Below are 23178 nucleotides of genomic sequence, written 5' to 3'. Positions count from 1 at the left end.
TATAAACACGGACAAGGGGACAAAGGAAATGCTTCTGTCAACACAACAGCGCCTGGGATGGCAGTATGGTGCGCATGTGTGTGTCTGCTGGTGTGTGTGTGTCTGCTGTTGTGTGTGTGTCTGCTGGTGTGTGTGTGTCTGTGTCTGCTGGTGTGTGTGTGTCTGCTGGTGTGTGTGTGTGTGTGTGTGTGTGTCTGTCTGTCTGCCTGTCTGCCTGTCTGCCTGTCTGCCTGTCTGCCTGTCTGTCTGTCTGTCTGTCTGTCTGTCTGCCTGCCTGTCTGTGCACCTGCTTGTGTGTGTTACATTATGGCGTGCGCAAACCATGGGTATGCAGTGTGTGTGTGTATGTACAGTGTGTGTGTGTTTGAAAGAGAGGTGTACAGGAAGGGGCTGCTGGACTGAGCGCGCTCCACCGGGCTGATGGGCTGTGTCGGCATACAAAAGGGTGGCTTTGCTGCGATGAGATGTAGTTTAATCCCTGGGATTAAGCCCTTTGAGTAACGGAGCTCCAGCAAGCACTGGGGCCTGGTAGCTGTTCTCTCCGGGTTGTTGGGTAGACTGCACAAGGGGGGGTCGTGTTGCTTTTGTTAAGGACACAGAGAGTCTCGTGTTTTCACGTTACCGTCAAACCGGTCTCGTGAGTCAGAGGTCGTTAGGCCGTCGTGAGGTAACGCCCAAACACCACAGTGCCCCTGGAAACACACCAGATCTCCTTCTCTCTGTCTATTTCTACCCTGCTTATTTAATTACTGACTTACTGACATACTTGCACACACACGCACACACACACACACACACACACATACACACACACACACACACTCCTTTGCTCCCCAGTCCTCTCTGTTTCTCTCTCTCCACCCTCAACACCGTCAGAGTGGGTAGAATCTCCATGCAGCTCAGTAAGAAAGAAGGAAAGTAGGTGAGGTCAGTTGAGGGCTCTGTGTGAGGGGTTCTTGGCCTGCCCTGAAAAAGAAAACAGGGTACTTTTTTCTCTGTTTCTTCACTCTCTCCCTCCCTCCTTTCATCTCTCTCTCTTTCTCTCTGGCTCCTGTTTCCTCTCTCTCTCTCTCTCTCTCTCTCTCTCTCTCTCTCTCTCTCTCTCTCTCTCTCCTCTCTCCACTTTCCACTCTCTCTCTCTCTCCTGTCCCTCTCTCTCTCTCCCTCTCTCTCTCTCTCTCCCTTTCTTCCTGACTCCTTCTCTGTTTCCTCTCTCCACTTCCTGTTGGTCCTTTGTGCTGTGTTGGCCGTGATGCATGAGACCTGTCCATCTGGATTAGAACAGCCAGGGTGTAGCGGTTAGCTTCGGGTCGTGCCTTGAGGGCAGCTGTGTACGGAAATGAATGTTCTAGAAGCTTCGGGCTTGGCTAAATATTCTTGTTGGTTTGGGCTGAGTTTCACCAGAACCCTGGTCCAAACACTTTAGGCCTCATCCCCCTTGCCAAACTACCAGATTTAGCCTAACCGCCAGCCTCTTAGAACTCAGAAAACTTGGCCATCACAATAAAAACCCAGATTTATGTCTCTCCACAATTAGCTTTAGCTGAACTTGGAAGTCAAGCAAACAACAAACGTTTTCACATCTTACTGTGTGTGTGTGTGTGTGCCTTGGCTGTAATCTGAATAGACATGTTGACTGTTGACTTACATAAACCCATCGATGTGCAGAAGACGTCTTTTGTGTGAGAAATTCTCAGTCTTCTGTGGTTCCAGTTTGCCTTGAATGCTGATGGAAGGTGTTACGCAAGTCCTTCATTTATTGTGGTGCATTTTTCCAAGCCTGACTGCTTGTTTACCATGCAAAGCCCTCACCACTCAGGCTAACATTATTTGAATGCACCTGGGCTGGTCTGGGTCAGGTCTTCATTTGAATATTTCCATGAAACTCCTTAGCTACATGACTTAGTGGAACATTAACCTTCATCTTTATCATCTCTCTCTCTCTCTCTCTCTCTCTCTCTCTCTCTCTCTCTCTCTCTCTCTCTCTCTCTCTCTCTCTGTCTGTCTGTCTGTCTGTCTCTTTCTCTCTCTCTCTCTGGCCTCCCTTTGCGTACTTTGCCAGTCTCTAATCTGAAATTTCTTCCGAGTCTGCTGCAGTAGATGTTTAGCTTTATGCTGACTCACTCCTTGTCTTGTTGCCGTGGATGCAGAATACATCAGTTCCTGAGTCCCTTCATGGGAGCGATCACAACCAGCTGCGAAGAAGTGCACTAGCCCCCCCTAGTGCCAGCACATAAAACTGCACATAAAACTTTTGTGAATGTACATGTGAAAAATAAAGTCAACTGATTGTTATTGTTTGATGTTTGTTTGATTCTTAAAGCATTTGTTTTGTATTGTCCCACACAGACATATACATATATACATTATTTGTAGCGTGTTTATTAGTACAATAATGGTCACTTATATTTTAATTAACTACCATGCAATTAGGTGGGTCTTTTAAAACACTTAAGACGTCCGAGTGAAACCTGACACTAATCGCTCTATGTCCAGAGACACTCTAAGGACGCAGTTCCCATGACACAATTTAAACCATGTCCTGGACTACGTCACTATGTCTATAGAAACTCCACAAAGGACGTTGTCTGTTTGGAACAAGACCTTATCTAGAAATTGAGGTTTGTTGTACAGTGTGTTATATGTTTATACCTATAGATGGTGCCAGAGGTTCAAGGGGTGGTCAGTTTTATCGTTTCCCTGCCCAGTAAACTAATAGGGTCTGAGATTCTCAAAGCCTATAAATATTGACCCTGCCCTGCTGATTAATCGTAAAATGATCTTGGCCGGGGGTAAATGAAAATTAAACAGTTTTCTTCCCGCCAATTATTAGGCCCGTTTGATGAAAACATTGCCATTTATATTTGCTCTTGAGTTAGAGAAACTTATGCCGGATTAAAAAAATAATTATGTACACGATTCCACACTGCTTCTGCACTTAAGAGCGCCGACCTCTTTACGCACTGGATCAACCGTCCCCACTTCTGCTGTCCAATGAGAGTCCGTCAATTCTGTCTTGAGCCTTCTTCTCCTGAGCTTTCAGAAAGGCTCTCCAAGCTGAAACAAGGGCTCCCGAGTCGGCAGCTCCTTCTTAAGTTTCAAGGAGGACGAAAAGAAGTTTGGAGGGATTGCGGAGAAGTGGAATCACTTGCATAGAGGCAGAGGAAGATTGAGGGCGCAGGAAGTGCAGCATCTTGGACAGCGCCGGGGGAATAGGTTTCATCTCTTTTTTCGACTTCTCTTTCCATTGAAGAAAGAACAGACGTTTTCATCACTGTTTTGTCACGGGTTAAGAGAGCCAATGTCGCTCCCTTTACCTCGAGGTTCATCATAAGATTCCGACTGGAAAGTAGACAACTATAGCATTTAGTTATTGTAGACCTTTCGGTCTGAAAATGGGCACCAGGCTATTGTTCCTGTTGCTCGTGCAGGTTCTTTTAGTCGTTTTTTCCTCCGGTCAGGACAACGGTACCGAGGATGCAAAAGAGGACATCCCGGAGGGTGCATCCACCTTGGCATTCGTGTTTGATGTGACCGGCTCCATGTACGATGACCTGGTGCAGGTTATCGAGGGGGCATCCACGATTTTGGAAACGTCGTTGAGCAGACAACAGAGACCTTTGTATAACTTTGCTCTGGTACCCTTTCACGACCCAGGTAAGCTTAAACATTTTAACACTTTTACCGCAACTTTTTATGAAAGCGCGCCAGCATTTCTCTTACGTGTGTGGATGGGTCCAGATGTTTACTGGCTCTGTTGTCAAGAATGGACCTGCTCCGAAACAAAAGCACACAGAGACGTGAGAAATCTAGTAGTTTACTCAGACTCCGGGCTCTGAATGGGTGACGTCCTCACACCTCAAGCTCAGGCGAGTTTCCACCAACGCAGATGTTTTCATGTACTGTCACGCATTCTGTCAGTCAATGTGCGGCTTTGACCGTTGTGTACAGAGGATGTTATTTGATCTTTTCCACGCTTTACCTGTGCCCCTTATTGCCTCTGCCCCGTGTCTTAAAATATTTTAATTAATTCCTAATGCGCAAATTAATTATTTGAACTCATTTGAATATTCTAACCATTTAACACTATTCTTGACTAGGTAGCCTTATTACATAAACGTGCTTTTTTTTGGCCGAAAGCCCAGCTGAAGGTCCGAGTCTGTAATTAGGTTCAGCACAGAGCGAGGAACTCATTCACCTACTCCCTAGAACGTAAACAAAACCCAATGATGTGGTTTGTGTGCTGAGGTCGAGGTGAGAAGAGGAGGTGTCGGCTGAAACGCTCGGTCAACAGCACCGCAGCGCGCAATACAGACCGGAGCGCGGGGTAGGCATTTTGGAGAGCTGTGTGCGCGCTCTCAAACGCGGGACCCAAGTGAGAGGGGACCCCTGAACGTCGACCAGAGGCTGTGCTAAATGCATTTTCGTTCGGTCCTCTCCTGCACGCGCTCTGGAATGCCTTTCCAAGATACGTCTGGTTATGCTGTAGATCATAATACTGTAACATAACCAAGATTTTTTTTTACATAGCAACGAGGGAGAGAGAGAGGGAAAGAGAGAGAGAGTGGGAGAGAGAGAGAGAGAGAGGGAAAGAGAGAGAGAGAGCGAGAGAGAGAAAGAGAGAGAGGGTGGGGGTTCTTGTGAGTTCAGTATTCCAGATGTGCTTGCTCTTCTTCTAGAATTCACCGTGTCAAATTCTTAAAGCTTTTTTTTCTGTAAAGCCTTGATCCTGTCTCCTACTTTGGGCAGTGCCAAAACAAATCAAAAAAGGGAAAATGAGGAATGCGTGGAACACAACTAATCCATAGATAACGAATTCAATTCCTTTGCATGCTTTTGAAAATACAAGAAACATTCGACTTAGGGGTAAACCATGAAGAAACAACCCTGTTCACTGATCATCTGGCTCATTAACATTCCCTCTTAACTACTCTCAGAGCAACCAAAGGGAACTTCAGTGGGTACAACTTCCTAACTGTGTCCTATTGTGTCCTATTGTGACGACCAACAGCCACAGTTCAACTACTTTTATGAGGATGTTAGAATCTGTTTCTCTAAATTCCTTGAGGGGGACCGAGGAATGATTAGTGCTGTACAGAGCCATACCAGCAAAACAACTCCACAGTGTCCCCTAGTCTTGTCCACTCCAGCCCTGTGCCTCGGAAGAGAGGCAGCTCTGCGAGGCTTGTCCACTCCAGCCCTGTGCCTCGGAAGAGAGGCAGCTCTGCGAGGCTTGTCCACTCCAGCCCTGTGCCTCGGAAGAGAGGCAGCTCTGCGAGGCTTGTCCACTCCAGCCCTGTGCCTCGGAAGAGAGGCAGCTCTGCGAGGCTTGTTATTTTTAGGTTGGAGGTTTTTATTTTCCCCCGCTTTCCATCCGAGATACAGATAGATCCTGTTTGTCTTGGCTGGTTTTGAATCGGAGGCCTCGGCCACCCCACTGTTCTCGCTCCAGTCTCACTGAGTCAACATGCGATGGATGTGTGTGTGTGTGTGTTTGTGTGTGCATGTCAAGCGCTGCTTGTGTGCGCGGGTTGCGCGTACATGTGTTTTTGCGTGTCGCTGCAAATGTTTGCGTGTTTGGTGGGGGATGGCTGACTTTTGGGATCAGGCTTGTATGGAAGGCACTCAGGAAGCCCGCCCACCCCCACTGCCCACCCCCACCGCCCACCCCCACCCTCCACCCCTCTCTTTCTTTAGACAGAACGAAAGAGAAAGACAATGAAGAAAAAAGGCAAATTTCAGGAGTCAGTTTACTGAGGCACAGGGATTGTGTTTATACAGCCTCTGAATGGCAGCCCTCTGCACTGTCGAGGCACTGATAGTGTCGAGGAAGGGCTGTGCTAGGCTTTCACTGTAGCCTTACCGCCTGAGATTTCCCCTTGGCCGGGGGACAAGATGCCATCAAGCCTCACTTCAGTGTCACACGGGAGATAACTGCACAACAGAAGCTGGAAATTCCTGTCTTGTTGATATTGGGCTGATAGCTAGTTGGGCCTACAAATTAGTTTCCGTTGGCAAATGATGTCTTCCCCCACCTACACACACACCCACACACACCCACACACATCCACATCCCCTTAACAAGGCCATTTCAGTTTCCACCTCCTGGACATGGGTGCACACACATGTTGTCTTGTAAACAGCACCTCACAGTGTGATGGTGGGATGTGTGTGTGCCTGCTTGTGTGTTTTATTGGTGGAGGTGGAGATGGGTCAGGGCTTGGTGTCGTAGGTCGACCGCTGGCAGACCCTTGGCTATTTTTCTTCCATGGATCAAGCAGAGGTTTGAATGATCGTTTTGTGTTCTGGTGGTGCTCCATCTCTCCCTCCAGCCCTGCCTTTCCTCTGGAACAGATGTGTTCACCAGGCTGGCTGGCCGAGTCCGACCCAGGTCCGCCTCGGCGCCTTCAGCACCTCCGGGTCCTCTCCTCTCTCTCCCGACCTCGTTTCCCTGCGATATGGCGGATGATGAATCTCTTGAACTCCAAAGATGTTCCACTATGGTTACTCCACCCCCCCTCCCCCTCCTCCACACCCCCATGAAGGATGTCAGTGGTTGGGTCTTTGACCGAGGCTAGGGGCTAGGAGTCATCAGAGGTGATGACGGGATCTCTGTCGACCCCCGCGGATGATCAAAGCATCCGCAGCTCCATTGTCAGTGCTCCGGAATCTTCCGCGTTCCTGTGTCTCCTCCGTCTTGTTTGTTTAGCCCCGCCCACGTCGGATTACTACACTGGACACTCAATAATGATATCAGGGAGGAATTTCCAGCGGGGGGGGGGGGGGGGGGGGTGGCTGGGAGTAGGAGAGGAGCGTGTCAGAGGACAGTCAGACCTTCACCGTTTCATCTCTCTAATTACCGGACTGGAATATTAAAATAGCCTTTAATTTTTTTCAGGAGTGCTCGCTCGCGCGGCCTTTTTAGTATGCCTCGGGCACCATGAGACCAGTGTTTTTCCAGACTCTTCACCCTTGTAGTTTGCACTCGGAGGTTAACTCCCCCCCATCCCCCCTCCAGCTTTCATCTCGGAAAACCTGCATACCTGAGGCCATGTTGGGCTGCATCACAGATTACCCCTGTTGGCTCGTGGTTTCAGTAGGGGGGGGCGGGGGGGGGTTCCCAGTGCTTTGCAAGTCACAGTGATGACCTTTGTGTAAACACTACTTAACCCTTTTTCATTTAAAGGACGTAGGTAGACTTTAAGGTAACTTGGTTACCTGTCCGTGTTTCTTGAGCTGTTGTGGTTCTGTTCATTCCCAGCTGTGCACTGCTCCAGGGTACGTCCCGACTCCTCCAACCCCAGGCCCAGCGCTCCTCCTCGGGAGACCAGAGGTCGGCCGTCCCCTTCCGGACCCTGGAGGTCTCAACTGCCTCCTTTAGAACCTCGTTATGATTGGATTAGGAGATAACCCCCCGTTTCCCCGGTGACCGGTGCGGATCGATGAGGTCACGCCGTCCCTCGTGTGACCATCTGAGCACCAGGACTTGAACTCGTGATGGCGGAAGGGAAAAGGGGGGGAAGAGGAATGTAGGAGTTTGGGATGGGGGGGGGGGGGAGCAGACAAATATGGATGATCTAGGAATGATTCAAGCCTCAAGGCCTGTCTGCTACTGATTTAATGTGTCTGTGTGTGTGTGTGTGTGTGTTGGAGGTATGGGGGAGCAACGTAGAGCATTAAGGTCAGACATTTGTCATCCTCTGATTGGATGAAGCTGATTGTTGATTGGTTGCAGGTTTAGGGAGCTCTGAACCCGAGCTCAGAAATCCCTCCCGGCTTTGTTGTGATCGTCGGGGCAACTGACGGGTTTGGGATCAGGAGTAGCTAACCGCCAGTTCGTACCTCTTTTTCAGTTACCTCCTTTTGAATTCGGTCTCGTATCATTCAGCTCCTCGGCCGTCCATGGTTCACTGTGTTATGCAAGCGACCCTAGTCAGCCGCACGTCAACAGCGTCTGCTGCGATGACAGCGACTGTTGCGATGAAGCGTGATTTATAGGTGCCAAGGTGAGGCCTGCCGTGAACCGTGGTTGGACATGAGCGTCTGGTATCCGACCTTTGACCTTCGACCTTCGCTCTGTGTGTTTTTTTTGTGTGTTTATGACGCCGTGTTCCTTGAGCCGTGTTCCGTGAAGGTATGTTTTAGTTGTTGCGTTGGTTGTCTTTGGCGCTGAGGAAGGAATGTAAAGGTAATGTTCCTGTTAACTGGGCTAGCTGCACCTGCAGGCAGGAGGGATGGAACTCCATCAGGAGAGGAGATGGCCGGTTGCTTTCAAAGTCTATGCATTAGCTTCCAACAGAACTTGTGTTTGCCAGTTATCGAGCGAGCAGCTTCATTACCCATGATGCTCTTGGTGAGGACTCTGCAGGGCCCAGTCATCAGGGCTTTCCCCAAACCACCAGTTTAACAGTCAAATTAAAACATCTTAACAAAAAGATTAATGTCTACACGCTAGTTATGAAAGACAGATCTTTATTTATTTGTTAAAAAATGTACCGCACAGATTCATTGGATTCGTTTTTTTTGCATTCTACGTTTTTGGATTCTGGCGAACTCATTTGGAACATATTAGATTTACCTCCGTGTAGAAAGTCGTGCCAAATGTGAATGTTCCCATGGTTTGGGATGACGTGATCTCATGTTGGATGTTTCGAAAGGCACATTTTTTCCCATTACCTTGTAAGCTTCTCTTGTACACTTTAGTCAAAACATGTGTATGGTTTGAGCCTGTCTGTAACTAGGCTGGCGTGTGCGGAATGACATGTGCCATGTTTCGCTCAGCCTGTAAAGCCAAAGTGATGAGGTTTTCTCCTGGCAGTTGGAAAGTCGTCTTGTGGTTTCTTTCGTGTGTGTGTGTGTGTGTGTGTGCTGTAGGTTAGTGTGGTTAATGTAGGTTCGTGGGAGGAACAGCTGAGGCAATCCCAGACCTCTTCAGGGTTTTCCTCTCTTTCTCTCTCTCTCTCTCTCTCTCTCTCTCTCTCTCTCTCTCTCTCTCTCTCTCTCTCTCTCTCTCTCTCTCCTCTCTCTCTCTGTCTCTCTGTCTCTCTCCCTCTCTGGGAGTACTGTTTGAAATACTGATGAAACACATGTTTCTATAATTTTGACTTTCTCTTTTTCCTTCTGTAGCACTTTCTTTCAGTGTTCCTGTCTCTCTCTCTCTCTCTCTCTCTCTCTCTCTCTCTCTCTCTCTCTCTCTCTCTCTCTCTCTCTCTCTCTCTCTCTCCTCTCTCTCTGTCTCTCGCTCTCTTTCTGTTTCTCTCTCTCTCTCTGTTTCTCTCTCTCTCTCTGTTTCTCTCTCCCTCTCTCTCTCCCTGTCTCTCTCTCTCTCTCTCCCTCTCTGGGATTTATAGAGTACTGTTTGAAATACTGATGAAACACATATTTCAATAATTCTGACTTTCTCTTTTTCCTTCTGTAGCACTTTCTTTCAGTTTTCCTGTCTGTGACTCTCTCTCTCTCTCTCTCTCTCTCTCTGCGTTTCTAGTGTCTCTCCCCCTTGTTTGCTGTCTGGTTCTGTTTGTGGAACCCTCTCTCGCTCTCCTTCCTCTGCTCCAGGGGAGCCAGCTCTGTGGTGCTGAAAACGTTTCCTGCCAGGCTGAAAACTCACCGTGCGCCCGGCCAGTCAGCGTCTCCTGCACACAGAGGGGGAGAGCGAGACGCTAGCGCTGCAGAAAGAGAGGGGAGGAGGGAGGGAGGGAGGGGGTGCTAGGTAACCGTTCTTTAATGGGTGTCAAGGCCTTAAGTCGGGATGAATCGGCACAGCGTTTGTCGGCGGTAATGTGTTTCCAGAGATAAGACCCTGCGTGATCCGCTACATCTGGGACAAACCCCGTCACTGGGAATGGCTTTTTGGGTAAATAATGAGTGTCCTCTTCAAGAAAAGGGGATCTCAAAGTCTAGAGAGTGTTGTGTTCCACTCTGTCCCTGAGGTGACCACCTGATTTAACGTACTTCTGAGGGAGACGACGTGATAAGTCGTCGAAACAGATTCTTAAAGCGAGAGCTTGTTCCTTTTTTTCACATTCTGCTGTTCTCTGGCATGTTTCCCAACACTCAAGCAGACATCGTAGCGCCCTGCAGTCTTGCCCCTAATCTGTCCCAGCTGCCAACGTTGTTTACCCAGACTGCCCCAGTCCGCGCTGCTCCTGAGTCCGGCCACCGGACCGTAGACGAAAGGGGTGGAGGGCGGTTCAGTTAGCGTCACGTCCCAGACAAACACGCGTCTGAACGACTACCCTGCAGACGGAGGAGGGCTCTGTGTGGTCTCTCGACGAAACCCATCCCGTTCCTCTTCAGTAAGCCTCTGTCACATCTTCATGTCGTCTTTCGTACGAGCTGGGGGTCAGATGGCTGAGCGGTTAGGGAATCGGGCTGTTAATCAGAAGGTTGCTGGGTTCGATTCCTGGCTGTGCCAAATGACGTTGTGTCCTTGGGCAAGGCACTTCACCCTACTTGCCTCAGGGGGAATGTCCCTGTACTTACTGTAAGTTGCTCTGGATAATAGCGTCTGCTAAATGACTAAATGTAAATGTAAATGTCAGCTCAGGCGTCGTGTTTGTCTGTTGTCCCACACTTGCCAACATCTGAGAATGTTTATGCGTGTATTTCCAACAAAAGCGCTATTGTGGAGGCGGGCTCCTCTTGTCACAGCCAGCGTTCCTCCAGTTACAGTATAAGCAACGATGTGGTAACGTGTTGAAATCATCGTCCTCTCCCACGTCGTTAGACCCTACGATACATTTATGATTACTGATGCGTTTTTTGGACCTCCTAGCATTGATCACGCACAGATGTCCCGCCGTACTGGAGCACATCGAAACTTTCGGTTGGGTTACACTCTCTGGCATTGCGTCTGTGTGACTAAGATTAAAAATATTCTATTCTTGGAGCGCTGTTACAGTAGCATTTATCATTTAGTCGTCACCTATGAAAGAACTGTTATTCCTGCATCAGCTACATTTATTGTGGCTGTTACAAAAAGGACATTATGTGGTAGAAAGCGCAGCTAAACAGGAATCCAGCAGTCACTGGCTAGCTTGTCTGTACAGAGACAGAGTACTGATGTCACTACCATACCGAGGTACATGTGGAGAATGATGCCCCTTATGGTCGTGTTCCAACCTCCCATCCCCCCCCTCACTGTCTGCTGAACATGTGGCTGTCTCACTGTTCCAAGCATCGGAGACAGTGTTGGACAACCGTATCCGACAGTTTTATTAGATTCCTCACACACACACACACACACACACTAACACAGACTCAAACCCACGTACGCACACTCACACGGACTCACACACACACACACACACACACTAACACAGACTCACACTCACGTACGCGCGCACACACACATGCATAAAAACACACACACATAACACACACACATGCATAAAAACACACACACACACATAACACACACACATGCATAAAAACACACACACACATAACACACACACATGCCAGCGTCACTTGAAGGTGAAGACCCTCCTCCGATGCCCCCCCACTGGAGGCTGTGGGCCTCTCAGGACCAATCATGTCCAGCCAAAATTGGAAGCAGACCCCTGATTGGTGGAGCCCTGGGGCATATCCTGACTGGGACAGGCCCCTCCCCCTTCTCCCACTGATGTCAACCATCACTGACCAGAACACCTCTACTCCCCCTGTGAACAGCCTACACACACACATGTATACAGATTCTCACACACGCACATTTACACACACACACAGACACGTACATGCATACACAAACATGTCTGCCTATGTTTCTGTCAGCAGGCCACACTAATTGTCCCGCTATCCAATGGAAAGCTTTCACATTAGTGTGCTTGCACGTGTGTGTGTGTCTGTGTGTGTGTTTGAGGTTAAACTTGACTGGTGGTTGATCTGCAGGTAGATGGTAGAGGTTCTCCCTTAGACAGCTTCACACCGGCAAAGCCTGACACGGGTTTTCTGGGACCGCTATTACAAATCTCTCACTCAGAAATAAGCGGTACACTTGTCGCTAGGCCTATCAAACTTGACATCCTGTCTCTAAGCCTGAGGGGACATGACAGAGAGTGGTCGTAGAGTGGTCTGGGTTTAGAGTTCCCGTGGTGACTGCAGATCGGTACTGTCACAGCGCAGGATCTCCGGAGCTCTGTGATTGGTCCTTTATAGAGAGGAGTAATTGTGTGTTCGGAGGGCCAGCGCTTTTCCTGAAGGAATGAAAAAATGAAAGCAACTGTTCTAGGCTGTTAATTTGATTGCTTCCACAGCTATATAAACTCTCGAGCCTGTGGCCAAGATATTTGGGGGGGAGGATGGGATTGGAGATTAATGGAGGTAGGATTGGTTTCTCAGACTGCTCCGGTGTAACAACTATTTTACAACGTTTATGTAACATATTGTTTGCGAGGAAGGACACAGTGGTTCATGAGACTTGTTTTGTTGTCTGTCGACATAGGAACATGTTTTTTTCTTGAACAATTGGACTTGAAGCATGCCTATTTAAATATACAAGGATTCTTGTGACCTTCCTGTGAGATTTGTCTTGGAATTCCGTCTGTTGTTATTGCTGAAATTAGTTTGTTGAAGGTACATTTCACAATTCTCTAGGAAATTTCCAGCAACGATTATCTGAGGAGGTAAAACTGAGATTGTTCTGGAAAACTGCCCTGTTTGTTCCATCCCATTAGCCTCTCTGTTAGTGTTTACAAAAACATGATTCCTATGCGGATTTGATTAACATTACTTCTGGTAAATGCTGTGAAAATGTGGAAGGTAAAAACATCCGGAATCAGGAACAGTTGTTTTTAGTTTTTACTGCGTGCAGATTGAGTCAACCTCATTTCCTTGTGAAATAAAAGAGAAATGTTTTGAGCAGATCATTATTTGTCTTGTTTATGGTGGATAGTTTATATCTTTGTTTTATTCCTCTGGTCAGACTTCAGAGCATTCTTCCAAACTGAGTTCGCACACGTGTCCTTTATGGCTCTAATGTGTTCTTTATCATCAAGAAAACACTTACATTTACATTACAGACGCTCTTATCCAGAGCGACTTACAGTAAGTACAGGGACATTCCCCGAGGCAAGTAGGGTGAAGTGCCTTGCCCAAGGACACAACGTCATTTGGCACAGCCGGGAATCGAACTGGCAAACTTCAGATTACTAGCCAGATTCCCTAACCGCTCAGCCACCTGACTCCCTCACTTAAATCGTTTCCTGTTTAGTGACCTTGAGACTGACCACAGACACCAGTGCATTGCTCTCGAGTTTTTACGGATCAGGAAGATGACATCATCCAGACATTAGTTCGGAGGTAATTTAAGCTCTCGGATGATTTCATGAGGTTCTACAAGCATCCAGAGAAGGTTCTTCAAGGGTCTGCACAAGGTTCTACAAGGTTCTGGAGAAGGTTTGATTGTTGCGACCCGTATCTTCAGTACAGTGTCTTTTTTTTGCAACATCTGAAAAGGAAAACCCAGCTGTCGCGGGCCTCGGGTTACCATGGTAACCCGAGCCAAGATTCAAAGAGTGGACCGAAGAATACCCATCTGAACCCTGGGACAGCGTCCCATCAGACAAGGCATGGGAACGCCATGTCAACTTTTCCATTCATGAACGTTTTTTTTTAAACTTGAGATCTCCTTTCCATTCGGAGCAGCCAAACACATTTCCCTGTTAGCTTTAAAAGTCCTCTTTGATCGTTCCATCTCTCCACGCTCCATGGCTGCCAGATTCAAAGTCTTTGGAAAAGACCTCTCACTGGTTGTTATGCATTATTATAGTATTTGTTTGTACAGTATTTTTCATAAAGACTTGTGATGCCATTTGCCGTTGGACTTTATGTAAATAAACCACCCAAAAGAAAATGCTGATGATTAAAAGTTTTTTCTCTGATGAATCCGTTGCCAGGACATATGGTGCAAAGTTGTGTTGACTTTAAAATCGTTTGTTGACACAAATCTACGAGAGTAGCGGTTAAACACTTGAAGATTTGTCCTGAAACATTTTATTATGAAAGAGAAACCCTTAGTGAAAATCTGCTACTACTTTGTTTTTCGACAGATTGGAAACTAACTAATGAACCGGTCAACCATTTGGCCTAGGATAGGGCTAAGCCTAGGATAGGGCTAGCCCTATCCTAGCCCTATCCTAGCCCTATCCTAGGCCTAGGATAGGGCTAGGTCTGGGATAGGGCTAGGTCTGGGATAGGGCTAGGCCTGGGATAGGGCTAGGCCTAGGATAGGGCTAGGCCTGGGATAGGGCTAGGCCTGGGATAGGGCTAGGCCTAGGATAGGGCTAGGCCTAGGATAGGGCTAGGCCTAGGCTATTTGTACGAATTATGCCAATAATACAGTAAACCATTCCTAACATGACCAAGTTCTGTATTGTCTGGTTCCTTGTTAGGCAGCTACTCAAATGTAATGCAGCTGTTGTAGGCTAATTGCCCTTCTTTAAACAAGGAAACTCTTGTTCCACCAATCTGCTTGCATCGGAAAAAAGAAAAGAGAAAAAAGCTGTGTGTTTGTGTAGGTTGGGCGAAACCAGCTCCCTCACAATCGTTCCTCAGCACAGCTGCTGGGGCAGAAGTCACTCGGAATCGGCCTCGAAAAGACTTTGCAGCTCGTTAGCGGACGGAACAAAGTAAACTGAGAAATGCGACTACCAACCCTGACCGGAGAACAGAGCCGACCGGGGGGTGACGTCAACGTGGTGACGCCCGTCTTTTATATGGGGTAAAATATGACAAGTTCCAGTGATGACACTAGGACATACATACCTTGGTCATAAGGTCGTCCCTTTCTCTGTGCCGTAGAGCAGCTGATGGCTCGGTGTTTGGGGTGGGGGGGGTGGGGAGGGCTCTAGCTCTAAACAGACTGTTGAAGTCTGTTTAGAGCTAGAGATTTGTGGCAGTCAAATGCAACCCATGGTGTGCCCATACAACTATGCTAGTTTGATGGTGTGTGTACCTTTCTGTGTTTGTGAGAGAATGTTCTGAAGTAGTCAGTTCTCAGTACTATTTCACTGTGTCACAAGGTTGTCCGACCAGTTAAATGTTACAACAGCTCTTTGTAAGAGTGTCCCTCTCGTATTTTTCTTCTCACTCTCCCTGTTTGTCTCCCTCCGTCTTTGCTTGAAAGTCTCGTCCACACAGTCTAGTGGTGAGAGATCTGGTTTCCTGTCTGTTTACAGGAAGCTTGCCGTTAGTCCAGTTCAAGAAGTGACATTTGAACCTGAACATCCGCACTCACTCGCCAACACAAATATTTGGCCTAGGAATTCAGTCAAAGAAACTATTCCAATTATTCATTATAATAGGGATGTTTGTCTGAACTCCCATCAATCACAATCAACTGTCTGTTATTAAAGTTTAATGTTGGATTTTCTCCTGTTTCCTTGCAGAAATCGGACCCGTTACCATCACAACAGACCCAAAAAAGTTCCAGTATGAACTCAAAGAGCTGTACGTGCAGGTAGGTTGAGGAGACCAGACCCAGACACTGTTAAACCTGTGGAGCACCAGGTCCTCACAACAACACAGATTATTTGTCACGTCTTCGAGTAAACAAGCTTTTGAGAAACATGCGTTTATTTGTCTTCCAGATTTTCCGTCGTATTTACTAACACAGATAGCCAAGCCAGGGGGTTGACTAGAAGTTAAAATTCTTACACAAACGCTTCCATGGAGGAAGTAGCCCTTTGTGTGCTGGGTGCTGTGACATCTCACTAAACATAGATTTGTGCTCAGAGTAACATTGAACTCACTAACCATTGAAGGGTTAGCCAAGTGTACTGTAAGTCAACCGCAGTCTGGTGAACCACACAACCGCACCTCCCAGTTCAGAGGATTTTAGTGACTTGTCTTCTCTCACACAGGGCTATTGATGTTGTGGCAAGGAAAAGCTATATTGAGCCCCTTCATTTTTCTTAATGTGTTTGTGTGGGGATGAAAGACTGGGGCCAATAGGTTATTGGGACTTGGAGGGGAAGGGGGGGCAGAGGAGTCTTCACATACTGTCCGTGTGTTCTGGAAACACGGACCAGACAGGTCCAGATGTTCTGCTGGAACACCACGGCTCCGTCTCCCCTCTGCACTGACACCTCCTGGAACTCTGCCGTCTCTCTGGCCCTGGTCGCCGAGGGAAGCCTGTGTTGCTTGTGAACATTGAGGAACGTCTGTGGTCTTGAACGCGCAGATGTGACTGTAGTCCAACGACGACTCACCCCACGTTTTGTCCCCAGGGAGGCGGAGACTGTCCAGAGATGAGTATCGGTGCCATCAAGACCGCCCTGGAGATCTCCCTGCCAGGGTCCTTCATCTACGTCTTCACCGACGCGCGGTCGAAAGACTACAAGCTCACGCACGAGGTCCTGCAGCTGATCCAACAGAAGCAGTCTCAGGTCTCGCCTCTCTCTCACCGTGGTAACTAAGCCAGTGTGAAGCCATATCATGGAGGATTAAAACTGATCTGTGTGTGTGTGTGTAGGTGGTTTTTGTGCTGACAGGAGACTGTGATGACCGGACCCATATCGGGTACAAGGCCTATGAGGAGATAGCTTCCACCAGTTCAGGACAGGTGTTCCATCTGGACAAGAAGCAGGTCAACGAGGTAAGAGAGACCGTTTAAGCCTCTTTCAAGTCACTTTTACAAAGGGAGCGCGGGGTGGAAATAGACAGGCTGGCGGGAATCAAGAGGAACCTCTCCGGTCCCTCAGAGCCCCTAACTCCCACCTGCCACTGTGACCCCCATGCCCCCCTCTCGGTCTAGCCCCAACAGGGCTCTCCACACCTGGCCCTGGCGTGCACAACCCCCCCCCTCCCCTCCACCCTCTCCAGACAGGCCTGCCATTGGTTTCCGTCCTGGGACTGGTAACAGCCGTGATGTTGCCCAGGAGAGGGGCTTGATGGAGGGGGCATGTGTGGAGAGAGCAGGGCCTGGGGTTCAGAGGGTCAGGCACGTGGGGTCACACAGGAGCTGGAGGGGGCCCCCGGGTCAAGGCACAAGGGGGACTGTGTTCGCGACACCTGTTGATTGGTTGAACTGGCAGCTCCGGGAGCGTTGACAAGGGGGGCAGGTTTCCAGGGGCGACGCAGTAGGACGTCAGCGGGGAATGCGATGGCTGCATGTTTAGAGAGCGTTCTTCACACGCACGTTCAGAGCTGGAGTTCACCCCCTTGCCCCCTTGGGGGGTTTCCTCCTGCAGGTTCTGAAGTGGGTGGAGGAGGCTGTTCAGTCCTCCAAGATCCACCTGCTGTCCACAGACCACTTCAGCGGGCTCAGCAACACGTGGCAGATCCCCTTCGACCCCAGCCTCAAGGAGGTCACGGTGGCCCTCAGCGGCCTCGCGCCTCTCATCGAGATACGCAACCCTCAGGGTACGCTACCTCACTGCCCGAGACGCACACACGAACACACACACATCCTCACACACGACATGTGACTAATGCCGATATTACTTTCCTAATGATTTCCTATTGAATTTGTTGATCCCATTCAGCCCAGTTAGAAGGAGTTTAAACACCGTGGTACTAGACATGGACGTGCTTTTCAGGAATCTGTGTCGTATGTGTTGACAGGAAAGCTTCTCAGGATAAGCGACGGCCTGCACCAGCTCCTACACATTCCAAACTCTGCCTGGGTTGTCAGCATCAAGAACCCTGAGCCAGGAATGTGGTCCATAAAGGTAAACTATGTTTTTCCCTACCTGAGAATAACCCTAAACAGGAAAACTGGGTCTGGGGTCATTTAAAATGACTTATACAGGTCAGTGGTATGGCCTAGCCATCAGTTCTGACCCCAGGAGGGACCAGTCTAGCGGTGCCCTTGAGCAAAGCACTTAAGCTGAATTACGACTGCCATCCGTCAAGCCGTGTAAATGGAGGGACGTGTAATCGATAAGCCATGCGGGGCTGCTCTGCGTTGGAAGCATCCTTTGACCAAAGGAAAGAAGCGAGGCAGACTCCAGAAAGGCAGTTCAGAACTGTCAGCGAAGGCTGTTCACCCTTCTGGATGAAGACACATGCAAGGTCCCAGGTGGCAGACAGTGCCATGTGTCTGGGCCCTGCGGTGCCCGTCCAGGCCCCCCCTGCTCCTCCTTTCTGGGCCCCCCTGCTCCTCCCTCCCAGGCCCCCCTGCTCCTCCCTCCCAGGCCCCCCTGCTCCTCCCTCCCGTGCCCCCCTGCTCCTCCCTCCCAGGCCCCCCTTCTCCTCCCTCCCAGGCCCCCCTGCTCCTCCCTCCCAGGCCCCCCTGCTGCTCCATCCCGGGCCCCCCTTCTCCTCCCTCCCAGGCCCCCCTGCTCCTCCCTCCCAGGCCCCCCTGCTCCTCCCTCCGTGGCCCCCCTGCTCCTCCCTCCGTGGCCCCCCTGCTCCTCCCTCCGTGGCCCCCCTGCTCCTCCCTCCGTGGCCCCCCTGCTCCTCCCTCCGTGGCCCCCCTGCTCCTCCCTCCCAGGCCCCCCTTCTCCTCCCTCCCAGGCCCCCCTTCTCCTCCCTCCCAGGCCCCCCTTCTCCTCCCTCCCAGGCCCCCCTTCTCCTCCCTCCCAGGCCCCCCTGCTCCTCCCTCCGTGGCCCCCCTGCTCCTCCCTCCGTGGCCCCCCTGCTCCTCCCTCCTGTGCCCCCCTGTGAGGGGAGCTGAAGCGTAAACGTCCAGCATGGTGCCGTCTCCATCAACGCCAGACGACAGGAAATGACTCGCAGGAAATGACTCGCATTTTTACCTGAGTGATATGCAGAGGTCCAGCAAAGTAAAAGGGGGTTTAAATGAGTTATGACGTCTGGCGGTTTGGTTGTTGTGATTGGACAGGAGAGCGTGCGGTGGGAACAACACTGGGTTGGACGTCCTCTTCCTGAGGCTTTGGTCGTTATTATTTCACCTCGACAACGTCGCCCTCTGATGTTGTTGTTGTCGGGCAACATCACCGTGGCAACCGTTCCTCGAAAAACGCTCCGCTTCGCCGCGTAATCGCTCTTTAGTCTCTTTCAAGTCTCCATCTTATCGTCCTCCTCACACTCCCGTGAAACTCGAGTCCACCTCCATGACCTCACGCCCCCTGGCACGGATACCGTGGGCATGCAGGAAACCGGAAGAACGTGTCGTTCACATTGCAAATCTGTCAGAACGTTTTCTTACGGAGGACAAATGGAACCACTGCATCAAACCTGGCTGGCGGTCGATGTATTCCTCTCTTACCCATAATGCTCGGTGGCTGCTGCTGTTCCTGTTCTTGTTCGTGTTCCTGTCGTCCCCTCCTGTCCCTCAGCAGCACTAATAATAACCCTCTCCTCTCCAGCTGGGTTTCCCAGACCGGACTGGAAGGCAGCATGAAGGGAGACTGAGCTGTGCCATGCTGTGTTTCCCCTGTGTTAATGAGCCGTGACCTTGACGTGTAGCGCTGTGGTCATAGAGAGAGTGTGTGTGGTGTGTGTGTGTGTATGTGAAAGAATTTGACCCTTTTTTAATCTGCCTTTAATTGGTGAATGTGGATTGTTGAGCACCAATCGCTCTCAGCTTCCTCTCAGCATCTCAGTTTTCCAGATATCCCTCAGATGTGCTTTCAAGTGGTGTGTGTGTGTGTGTGTGTGTGTGTGTGTGTGTGTGTGTAGGGCTAATTCCCAGGGTTGTCTCTAGCTTGCTGACCTTAGCGATGAGTGTGTCTTGGATTCATACTGCTTGGTGTTTTATGGCCCATGATAATAGTTTAGGAAGGTTGTAATTGAAAAGTATGCAAACAACCCTAGAGAACGAGCTGTGGCTCTCTCTCTTTATCTCTCTCTCTCTCTCTCTCTTATCTCTCTCTCGCTCTCTCTCTCTCTCTCTCTCTCTCTCTCTCTCTCTCTCTCTCTCTCTCTCTCTCTCTCTCTCTCTCTCTCTCTCTCTCTCTCTCTGTCTTTTTCTCTCTCTGTCTCTCGTCTATGTCTCTCTCGCGCTCTCTTTTTCCTTATATCTCTCTCTCTCTCACTCTCTCTCTGTCTCTCTAATCCTCCAAGAACGAACACATCAAATAATAAAAGAAACAGCAGGACTGTATTTTAAGTGACTCCAGGACACGGTATCTCTTGCCAGATAAAGAGCAAAAAGACAATAAATAATGCTCCTGATTTTCCATGCATTAGTATTTCAAGATGTTCAGAGATGACCACATACAAACAAGCTCAAGTAGTGTTTCTGATCAGTTTTGGGTCCGTAACAAACCAACAAAGTTGACTTTAGTTGTGAAGACCATCCTACCTTTTTTTTACACAATGTTATGGTCCTTAGACCGATCATCGTTTCCCCCCAAACCCTGTAGTCACACATCCTTGCCTTTTCTTTCTGGCTAACTCACCACACTCTCTGGTTTAAGACAGTGTCCCTAAGAATCCCAACCCTCCCTCCCTCCCTCTCCTCCCTCCCTCCCTCCCTCCCTCCCTCCCTCTCCTCCCACCCAAACTATACGAGCAGGGCCTGGGTGTATCCAGGCTGGGGCATGGATGGATTAATGACAGGGACAAATTGAGGGCCCCCATTGTTTCTCAGGGCGTGTTGAGAGTCATTCCCTCAGTTATGGCTCCATCGCCCTTCACTTAATGACTAAGTGGGCCGACCAAGTGTGTCGTTCTCTGACAGCCATTAGGGTGTCTGAGGAGTGACGTATATTGTTCTTTAAGGGTTTATGACATTCTCAGATGACACTCATATTACCACCCAGAAACTGTGCTGTTTTTCATGTTTAACTTATAGTAAGCAATGCATACAGTATGCATACGTACATATACATTTATTTTCAATGACTGAATTATGGAAGTATGGGGTATAAAGATCACAGTCTTTCAAATGAATTATTTTGAATGTTTTGGTTTGAAGAGTTGGCCAAACAATTCAGCATGGTGCATTTTGAGAAAGATAACTTAATGCGTTAGATTATAGTATGCTGTTTCAACTAGGGTGAGGATTTTCCACGTTTCACAGACCTGCGTTTCATTGTAATTACTCAGTCTATATTTCAGCCTGGCTTCAAAGGGGACTGACTCTTTTATACACGACACAACTCATCCTCTCTCTAATTATAATACTCATGTTTGGCTGATTAAAGCATAACTGTCAGACTGAAAGTGCTCGTCGTATTTGTGAATTGCAGATTTTTTATTTGTTTCTACATAAATCAGCAATAAGCCTTTTCCACTGTCTGGGTTTGTTGTCTATGCAGGGACAGATGCTATTGACTTACTTGAGTCTACATGGCTTGTTTACACACACAAGCAAATGACAGACAAAATGTTCCCCTCAACAAATTATGCAAAAGCTATAGTTTTAAATAAAAAAAAACAGTTTGAGTTCAAGCTGGAGACATTGCTTTTCTTAGTAGCGCTTTCTCTGACACATTCGAGGGATTTTGAACATTGTTGGTTATTTTGGTGCCAAGCGCTATTGTAAAATCCTGAACATGAATGTCTTTGTTTATGCAGACAGCCAGCGAAGGCAGGCATTCAGTCAGGATAACTGGACTCAGCACTATAGACTTCAGGGCCGGGTTTTCCAGGAAACCCACCCTGGATATGAAGATGACCTCCAGTCGACCAGTTCAAGGTCAGTGAGGTTGCGTGTTGACCTTCCGAAACCAGTCTTTCTACCTTGTTTGATGGGATGTTTGTTTTAGCGCTTCCATTTAGGATACCTGCTGTCTTTTTGAGTTGAAAGGATGTTGTGGTTTTTGAAAATGTTTTTGGATGATGTGACAGTTGGCTTCCTTCCATTGTCCGACTCTTCCCCGTCTGTTTCTCCTCCCCCGTCCTCCCCCCTCCTCCCTCGTCCTCCCCCGTCCTCCCCCGTCCTCCCCCGTCCTCCCTCGTCCTCCCCCCTCCTCCCCCGTCCTCCCCCCTCCTCCCCCGTCCTCCCCCGTCCTCCCCCCTCCTCCCCCGTCCTCCCCCCTCCTCCCCCGTCGTCCTCCCCCCTCCTCCGTCCTCCCCCGTCCTCCCCCCTCCTCCCCCCTCCTCCCCCGTCCTCCCCCCTCCTCCCCCGTCGTCCTCCCCCCTCCTCCGTCCTCCCCCGTCCTCCCCCCTCCTCCCCCGTCCTCCCCCCTCCTCCCTCGTCCTCCCCCCCTCCTCCCCCCGTCCTCCCCCCTCCTCCCCCGTCGTCCTCCCCCCTCCTCCGTCCTCCCCCGTCCTCCCCCCTCCTCCCCCGTCCTCCCCCCTCCTCCCCCGTCGTCCTCCCCCTCCTCCCCCGTCCTCCCCCCTCCTCCCCCGTCCTCCCCCGTCCTCCCTCGTCCTCCCCCGTCCTCCCCCCTCCTCCCCCCTCCTCCCCCGTCCTCCCCCCTCCTCCCCCGTCCTCCCCCGTCGTCCTCCCCCCTCCTCCCCCGTCCTCCCCCCTCCTCCCCCGTCCTCCCCCCTCCTCCCCCGTCCTCCCCCCTCCTCCCCCGTCGTCCTCCCCCCTCCTCCCCCCTCCTCCCCCGTCCTCCCCCCTCCTCCCCCCTCCTCCCCCCTCCTCCCCCCTCCTCCCTCCTCCTCCCCCCTCCTCCCCCCTCCTCCCCCCTCCTCCCCCCTCCTCCCCCCTCCTCCCCCGTCCTCCCCCCTCCTCCCTCGTCCTCCCCCGTCGTCCCCCCTCCTCCCCCTCCTCCGTCCAGGTATCCCCACCCACATCTTGCTGAACACGACCGGCCTGTCCCCTCCGGCGCGTGCCGATAGGCTGGAGCTCCTGTCAATCACGGGCGGCGTCCTGAAGACCCTCCCCATTCGTTACTACCCCGACCGCAGGCCGTTTGGCATCTGGAACATCACCAAGTTTGTCCCGCCCAGCAAGGCCTTCTTCCTGCGGGTGACAGGATATGACGACGACGGCTTCCTGTTCCAGAGAGTGTCCAGCGTCTCCTTCTCCAGCATCGTGCCCGGTCAGTCGATCGATCGATCGATATTGGTCCATGTATTTGATTCCAGTCAAAACTCACGAATGGATTCCCCCCCTCCCCCCCACCCCTCCCCCCCATTCAGGTGCCCCAAGAGCCCTGATGCCCGCCTCCACCCCAGGCTACTACCTGCAGAGCGGGGGCATCACCTGCCACGTGGAGAGCCTGATCCCCTTCACCCTGCGCTTCACCAGGGGCGGGGCCCGGCTGGGCGTGGACCAGCTCTTCAAGTAACACACGCCCACATCCAGAGGGGGCGGGGGGGGTTAGAGGGAAGAGGATATGGGGTCATTAGCACACTACTGAGACATGCATGAGC

The 23178-nt window shown here is 50.2% G+C and overlaps 1 protein-coding gene across 1 annotated transcript in view; it reads left to right on the top strand.

Moving 5' to 3' along the window:
* Positions 1-3110: 3110 nt before the first annotated feature.
* The window catches only part of hmcn1 (hemicentin 1), a 65693-nt gene continuing 45625 nt past the window's right edge, over positions 3111-23178 (top strand). Inside the window, 9 exon segments of the mRNA XM_062452271.1 lie at positions 3111-3657; positions 15387-15457; positions 16227-16385; positions 16472-16594; positions 17190-17361; positions 17563-17669; positions 21427-21547; positions 22581-22844; positions 22945-23089. Of these exon segments, the coding sequence (XP_062308255.1) occupies positions 3396-3657; positions 15387-15457; positions 16227-16385; positions 16472-16594; positions 17190-17361; positions 17563-17669; positions 21427-21547; positions 22581-22844; positions 22945-23089 (1424 nt within the window). The 5' untranslated portion in view covers positions 3111-3395.

The sequence above is a fragment of the Osmerus eperlanus genome, chromosome 26, assembly GCF_963692335.1.
Source record: "Osmerus eperlanus chromosome 26, fOsmEpe2.1, whole genome shotgun sequence".
NCBI lineage: Eukaryota > Metazoa > Chordata > Actinopteri > Osmeriformes > Osmeridae > Osmerus > Osmerus eperlanus.
This window is presented reverse-complemented; position numbering and strand designations above follow the sequence as displayed.